Here is an 8931-nt window from a genome sequence, read left to right on the forward strand (position 1 = left end):
AAGCAAGTGACTGGGGAATGCCATCGTATCTTAGACAACTATTTGCAATGTTGTTATTGTCTAATTCGATGTCACAGCCAAAATATGTTTGACAATTAACATAGAAATTATTATCAGAAGATATCCTTCAAGAAGAAAGAGTATTGTTATCTAATCCAGGTACAAATTTAAAGTTAATGATAACTAACATTTTGCGTGTAGGTTGATATTATATTTTATGTTACTACCATTGTGATGTTTTTGTTCTTTCAGAGGTAGAGATGACAAATGATGAATTGAGAAATCATTGTTTGCAAAGGTTGGAAAAAATTTTGAAAGGTTGCGGAAAAAGTTTTCATGATTTTCTAACTATGCCAAGACCTGTTTACAATGAGCAGCAAGTGGATAATAGCAATAGATTAATTCTTGATGAATTAAGTTACAACAGCCGCTCTTTATTGGTTGAACACCAATAGTTAGTAATGAATTTGACATCTGAACAAAAGTCAGTGTATGAAAAAATAATGGCAACAGTGGATGAAGACAAAGGTGGATTATTCTTTTTATATGGTCATGGAGGAACTGGCAAGACTTTCATTTGGAAGACTTTGCTTTCTTGCATAAGATCTAGAGGAGATATTGTGTTAACTGTTATATCAAGTGGAATTGCATGTCTTTTATTACCGGGAGGTCGAACATCTCATTCGAGATTTGTAATTCCTCTCAATCCAACTGAAGATGCAACACGCAATATAAAGCAAGGTAGTCCTCTGGCAAATTTGATTGTCAAGACAAAGTTGATTATTTGGGATGAGGCACCCATGATGCAAAGATACTATTTTGAAGCTCTTGATCAGACTCTCAAAGATATTCTCAGATTTAAAAACACATCCAGTTTAGATAAACCTTTTGGAGGAAAAACAATTGTTCTAGGTGGTGACTTCAGACAGATTTTGCCCGTCATAACCAAAGAAACAAGGCAAGATATTGTTAATTCCACTTTAAATTCTTCAGATTTATCGAGCCACTGTAAAGTCCTAAAGCAAAAAAAAATATGAGATTGCAAGGAAATTAGTTAGGCACACATTTGGAAGAGTTACTAAACTTTGCCAACTGGATTTTGGCAATCGGTGATGGAAACATTGGAAGCTCCATTGATGGAATTGAGACTATTCAAATCCCTGATGATCTTCTCATTAAGGATTGTGTCGATCCAATATTGGAAATTGTAAAGAGTATGTATCCTGACTTTTACAGTCATTCCAGGGACTTAGATTACCTCCAGCAAAGAGCAATTCTTGCTCCGACTCTAGACATGGTGGAGTCGATCAATGATTTCATGGTATCACTTAATCATAATTCTGAGAAGACATATCTGAGTTCTGATACAGTTTGTAGGTCTGATCATTCTTTTATGGCATTGGAGCATGTGCACACACCAGAATTTCTTAACAGTATCAAGTGTTCTGGAATTCCAAATCACTCTATCACATTAAAGATAGGTGTACCAATAATATTATTGAGAAACATAGATCAATCATCAGGGTTGTGTAAAGGGACGAGGCTGATCATCACAAGACTTAGAAATCGGGTTATAGAAGCTAAGGTTTTATCAGGCAAAATGGCGGGTGAAAAAGTATTTATCCCAAGAATGAGTTTGATACCATCTGATGCAAGAATACCTTTTAAGTTCCAGCAAAGACAATTTCCCATCATTGTCTCATTTTCCATGACCATCAATAAAAGTCAAGGCCAATCATTGTCTCATGTTGGATTATTTTTTAAGAAATCAATGTTTACACATGGTCAATTGTATATTGCTCTTTCACGAGTAACAAGTAGGAAGGGGTTAAAGATTTTAGCCTGCGATGATGAAGGAAAAATAACAAATGAAGTCAAAAATATAGTGTACAAAAAGGGTTTTCGTAATTTAGTTTGAGAAATTAACAAATAAATTTTCAGCTATCTATTGATCTTTTGTTTTCATCATATTGGGCAGTTTGCTAACAATTTTTAACAGGCTATTGAAAAGCACAAACCAATATGCAAAACATTCTATATTCAGCAAATACTTGAGCACCCTTTAAGGAATGACATAAACCCTAGAAAATTTCAACAAAAATTCACATGCAAAACAGGCTAAATTCAACAACTACTTAAAGTGTGCTTTTCACATGTATTTTGAGAATAGCTCACATTGCGCGATTACTGAAGTGAATGATTTTTTTTTCAATTTAATCAATCCAATAAATTGATTACTGGATGTTATTATTAAGTTAAATATATTAATGCCAAGACAGTTCAACAAAATGAAACATACTGTCGTCTACAGAATCATGTACAGGAACCAAAAACACAAATATGTACAACCAAATAGTGTCTTTTTTGAAAGAATACTTCCATTTGGTAACTGTTTACAATAAGGTATTTTGTTTCATACAGTAAGATATTTTCAAAAATAATATTTTCAAATTGAGGGACCATTCTGAGTATAAAAATAAAAAAAAATGGACGACAGTCAAAGATGCAAGGTATTTGCACATTCCATTACCAAAATGTAAATTTGATCATTAAATTTGTTGTTGAAAATAAATCAAATTGAAGTGGCATCAATCAAATTGCCACCAATTAAACCAACAACAAGACAAACCTGATTGATATATGGCTCCATATGATGCAAAAGCTCATATCCCTATAAGATAGAAATAAAATTTGAGAAATTGAAAACAAATAGGCTAGAATAGCTCCCATGTGTATGACATGCCTGTTTGAAATAACGAAGACGAGCATCCATTGTACCACTAACTGCTTCTAGTAATTCTAACCGTTTCTTTTCTTCAACATTAGAAATAGCGGTTGCCTGAATTTAGGACTCAAAAGGAAAAAAAGAAGTCAACATGCATTTGCTATTGTGGTAAAACTTTTTGAATTGAAGTCAAGGAGATCCCTTGAGATGCTCCAGTGCCACATTCACTCACCAAACTGAATTGAGCTTGCTCGAAAATTAATCTTGCATTATGGAGTTCCTAGCAGAGTTAAAATCATGTTAAGAAAGTTTTTTCATCGTCATTTATTTTCAAAGTAGGCATTTTTATGTGCAAATGTTTAAAAAAAGACTTCAGAATATCATAGGCAGTATGAATGCCTAGCTGTTATGCCTGTCTATACCTCCTCCGGTACACTGGTAATGTCATTTTTTGCACCTTTCCTTAGTCATAAAAACTTTTCGTGAGCCTGCAGCATGTAGCATGTACCACGGTGAATTAAATAATGTTAATTGATTCAATAGAAAATCTCTAAATGTAAATATCTACAACTAAACCTCCATTTAATAACTGTTTTACAGAGTAAGGTACTTTGTTTTACTGCCAGCTTTGTAGTCAATAGAAGTAAAAATATACCTTAACTGTTTAGAGAGAAGCTTAACTTCTCTCTATGGAGTTTTAGTTTTTTGAGTCCACACTCACCACCATAGGGTCCTTGAATTTGAATGCCCAAACATCAGGTTAGGTGAATTTGTGGGAGGTTTTTTGGTCTTAAGGAACTTAAATGACTTCAACGATTATCCTGTTGCAACATCTTGAGGAGCTCTAAGGTCCACCTATCATAAAACTTGTGTTAAACATAAAACACACCTTTAACAGCCAAACAAGGTTGGGCAAGTGAACAACCTTCATCGAAAAATTATATAGTGTATATAAGTCAAAAACTATTAAACATGAACATATCCATTGTGTTGCACAACCTTGATATCGTGTGAGGCCAAACTGTTTCTCTGTTTCCATATACTTTAGAACACATCTAAAAGTGCTACTCTACGTCTATACTGATTCCCATTGCAGAAAGCATCTCCTAAACTGCCTGGACCAATTCTACATTAGTCACTCTCCCGTGTTAGAGTGTTTGAAGCTTCTAGTGGTGGTTCCTCTACTAGAAGCATCATTTAACTCTATAAGTAATAAATATTAGATCACTTTTCGCAAAAATTACACCTAGAGCCAACTATTTGTTAGAATCCCAGTCGATTACTCTGTGAGAAGATAGGACTTTTTAATGAGTATTCACTTATTGCAGGGAGGGTAGATAAGATGACTACATGTATAGATGGTTAATTGGATGCAGTGATTAGAATACAGGTTTTTAAAAAATCAATTACAATTGGTATTCATTAAATATTACTGCAACGGAAGTGAAATTGTTAAAACACAATTGACTAGAACTTTCCAAATCTACTATTGTTGGCATATGATTTATTCTAAAAGAATTAAGGAATCCTCTGCTGTTATAAAATGTCAGTCATTTAATTCTAAATAGCAAATTTAACATGGGTATGTACCTTAGAAGGTCTTGACTTAACTCTTCCAGTAACACCTTCACTCCTGGCACTGTCTATCGTACAATAACCCTCCAAAAAATCAGCTGAGGAATCCTCACCGGAGATTGTGACACTTTTGAACGAAAAGACATGACAAGATAGAAAAAGCTCAGTTATATCCTTGAAGTATTAGCATGTTGAATATCAGCTTCAAGGACTTTGATAGAATCCTTGAAGAATTTTCTGATTGGCCGTCCAATTCTAATTCCTCCTATTTTCAAAATTATATCTTCAATCTAACCCTTCTCTTGTGCTGTTTTCTTCAACCAAAGTAAATAATTGGAAAATATGTATGAAGAAATGGCAGCTAGGTTTCGAATGGGAGGAGAAAGAAGAAATGGTAGCTAGGTTTCCAAATTGGTATTTGAGTTGTCTGAATCTTTTTTGGACCGGGTCTGGGCCAGGCCAATTTTAGGCCTGGTCTTTTGTAAATATACTACTTCTTTATTTTCTATTAATAAAAAAAATGATCCATAAGCCGAACTTATTATATATGTGTATATGTGTGTGTGTGTGTGTGTATATATATTCTTTTATTTTGGGCCTCTTTCTGATTTGGGCGAAGAGTTTTAACATTTTTTATCTTCAAATTTATTTTCATATATAAAAAATTTAAATTTTAATAAATTATTGTCTATAATTTTTACTCCTCTCTTCTCAATTTATATGAAATATTTTAAATAAATAAGCATTTTAAATATATAAAAAAAATATTTGTGGTATAAATAGTTATACATATTTGTGTGGCTATAAATCATTTTTTGCGAATGAAATTATCATTTTACATTTATTTACATTTAATACGTAAATGTATTATTCTTTTGATGACTTACTAAAAAGGAAAGTGGGTCATATAAGTCAAAATAAGGATAGTTTAATATTATAGGTCAAAATTTAATTTTATATAGAAAAACAAAAATTGAATTTCTGAGCAATTGGATGAAGGTACTATACATGTGGAGATTCATTCAAACAAAAATATATAATTCATGTTTAAATACATTTCGAGAAAAATATTAATTTTAAAAAATTATGCTTTTAGACTACGTCTAAAATAATTGAGATAAATCTTTCGATTGAGTTATTCATCCAAAAAGTATAAACTATTTATAATGTTTGTGAAAAATTAAAGTACTACAAAATTAATATTATATACCATACAAAATGTTACTATATATTAAAAATGAACCAAAATAAGATTGAGAATAAAATATTATAGATAATTAATTTTGAAAATTGATAAGTAAATAATAGTGTGATTATCTTTCTATTATTTATGCGTAGACAATATATGAAAAGAGGGGAGGGGGGAGGGGGAGAGGGAATGTTAATTTCATTGAGAAATAATGTCACATTTGAATTACTTTTTAATATAATATGATTCAATATATTTAAACGAGATATTTTAGTACGAAATAGTCGCGCATCGCGTGGGTATGTATACTAGTGATCTCTAAAATAAGCAAGACAGGGCAGACAAAATCCCTACAGAAGTGGAAACATCAATTGATTCTTTTATAAGCTGACACTAGCACATTATCTTGAATCAATATATACAAATTTGGAAAATCTTTTTAGCCACAAAAATTTGGCCACAATAGTAAAAAGCCTTATTCACACTATAAACAAGTTAATTTTTAGACATTTTTGCCCTTTTCATCTTGAATTTGAATTTCTAACATTACTTTATTTGATAACTATTTCCCAATATGTTGAAAACTATCCCACTACATGGAAATGGACAATTTATGTGTTCTATTTTAATTATGAATTTTTTAATTGGCAATTACATAATTAAATAATTGTCAAATGTAGTAGTATGTAATTCAGAAAACAAAAATTAATTAGTACAAATTTATTTATTAATTGTTATTTACATTTTTTCTTTTTTACGTTTGAAGTTGTTTAATTTTAGTTCAACTTTTAATTATGTATAGTTTATACTTTGTAAATATTTTGAGAAATTTCATTAAGTTGTTTTATTTATTTTTTTATCTAGTTCGATTTTATGATTTTTTTTTTTTAATGAATATGAAAATGAGTGCGTGAAAATAGAGTTTTGAAGTGAATTCCCTAAATAATCACTCAAGTTTTGAAATTTTCCTTCAAATATCACTTATGTTTCATTTAGGATCACAATATCACTCAACTATCACTTTTTTCCTCAAAAAATACTAAACACCTCAAAAGTCTTCTTCTCTCTTAGGATCCATTTATTTTTTTTTAAGATTCAAACATCTAAATCTGAAAGCACATCTGAATGATTAAGATGTTGTCTCTAGATCTGAAAACTAAATGATTAAGATTGTTTTTCAACATCTGAATGTGTAAAAAAAATTATTTGTATACATAATAAAATAAAAAAGACAATTCAAATAAAAAATTTATTATATATTAAAAATATGTAATTTAATACAACAAAATTATTAGTATTTGATTGAGAAAAAGTATTTATGTTTGTTAGTGATAGTAGAGATGGCTTATAATGGCGGTTGTGGTGACAATGATTGATGTTAGTGATTAATAATGTTGGTGAAGATGATTGTGATGGTTGGTATTTTAGTGATTGTTATTACGGTGACGATTGATGATGGTGGTGTTTGTTATGATGTGACGTTGCTTGATGTTAGTAGTTTAAGGTGTTGATTGTGTTGGCTGAAACATGAATGCATGATGATTGACAATGTGTTGGTGCTATTTAAAGATGTTATTTGTTGTGATGGTGTAGATGGTTGTTAGTAGAGATAAATTGTAGTGATGGTACTGGTTGAAGTAGTGGTAGAGGTGGCATTACTAGTGACAATGATGGTAGCGGCCAAAGAATGTGTAGAGGTTGTGATGTATTAGTGGTAATTAGTGGTGGTGCTAGTTGTGATAAATGAGTTGGTTGGTAGTAGGGATTGGCCGGTAGTAGTTGCTGATTATGGTGTTGTGACGGTAGTGGTGGTGGTGAATATAATTAGAATAAAAGAGGTAGTAGGTGTGGTAGCGGTATTTTCTATTGATGGTGGTTGTGATGGTGGAGGTGGTTGGTGGTGGTAGGTGGTGGTTGACAATGGTAACGGTGGCAGTGGTGGTTAGTGGTGGTGACTGCTGATTATGAATAGAGTGGTGAATATTATCCAACACCAGAATATCCCTTTAGACCTATTAAGACTTGGTTCTAGATATGAATAATTAAGACTTATTCAGACCTATTAAGAGTTAAAACTTTAATAAAAAATAAATACATTTAATGGTCTGAAGTCTGAACCATTCAGATCCAGACCTCCATTAAGTGCAAACAAATGAGGCCTTAGTTGACATGTCATATCATTAAAATTAAAAAAAAAAATGCATCAGTTTTTTTTTTTTTTTGAAAAAAATGCATTAGTTTATTAAAAAGAAATTTTTATACTTAGAAAAACTTTATTAGTACTAAAACTTGACATATATTTTTTCAAAGGTATTTTTCTGAATGGTCACTCGTATTTTTTGAATTCCCTATAAAAATTATTTTTATCTTTATAGAGATAATAATATAACTCAAGTATCATTATTATCCTAAAAAAAAAAATAGCAAATATCTCATACGTCTCTTTCTCTTCTAATTGGCAGGCTATGTTATTAAATTATTTTATTAATAATAGACCTATTTAAATCATCAAACTTATTAAGTCAAAATTATATTCTTATTCTTTTCTTTAAAAGAAATATATTAATTAATTAAGAAGACATTTCATGCTTAGAAATCTTTTGTCATTACTTAAACTTTCAGTTTTTTCTAAAGTTATTTTCTTGGATTGTTATCAATGTTTCTGGAGTCGCTTATAAAAATCACTTTTTGTTTTTGTTGAGACAATAATGTCATTCAGTTATTAATATTTTTCTCAAAAAATCACTAAATACTTCAAATGTTTCCTCCTCTTATAATTAGCATGTCATACCAGTAAACCATCATTTTAAAAAAAAAATAACCATATTGACTCAGGAAACTCATTTAACCAAAATAAGAATTTTATTTTTAAAAAAAATATATTAATTTATTAAGATAAATTCTCATACTATTTTCCTAGATGATCATTGAGGTTTTTTAATAAATAACTACCTACAAAGATCAGTTGTTTTCTAAAGAAAATAATATCATTAAAGTAAATAAGTCATCTAGAGATTTTAATTTGCATGTAAAATAATATGGTAAAGTTTAAGCTTTGGTAAAGAATTCCTAAGCAGGAAAATTAAACTAATGCATTTTTTTCAAAAAAAAAAAAAAAAGGAATAAAGTTATAATTTTGAGTAAATGAGTTTGATGAATTAAATGATTTATTATTTAAAAAATGTGATTTTAATGGCATGGCATGCCAACTAAGAGAGAAGAATACTTTTGAGGTGTTTAGTATATTTTTTTTTTAGGAAAAGAGTGATAGTTGAGTAATATTGTGGTCCTAAATAAAATATAAGTGATATTTGAAAGAAATTCTCAAAACTTGAGTGACTATTTAGGGAATTCAATCAGAGTTTTAATAAAAATTGTTGACACCTAATTCCCCCCTTAACCTTATTCTTTTTCCATTTTTGAAATTCAAATTTTGAATTTC

The 8931-nt window shown here is 30.2% G+C and overlaps 1 protein-coding gene across 1 annotated transcript; it reads left to right on the forward strand.

Moving 5' to 3' along the window:
* Nucleotides 1–503: 503 nt before the first annotated feature.
* Nucleotides 504–1918, forward strand: LOC107859983 (ATP-dependent DNA helicase PIF1-like). Its single transcript, XM_047412401.1, has 2 exons — nt 504–958; nt 1129–1918. The coding sequence occupies exons 1-2, from the start codon at nt 504–506 to the stop codon at nt 1916–1918; spliced, it is 1245 nt and encodes a 414-aa protein (XP_047268357.1).
* Nucleotides 1919–8931: the final 7013 nt, after the last annotated feature.

The sequence above is a fragment of the Capsicum annuum genome, chromosome 1 (assembly GCF_002878395.1).
Source record: "Capsicum annuum cultivar UCD-10X-F1 chromosome 1, UCD10Xv1.1, whole genome shotgun sequence".
Taxonomy (NCBI): Eukaryota; Viridiplantae; Streptophyta; class Magnoliopsida; order Solanales; family Solanaceae; genus Capsicum; species Capsicum annuum.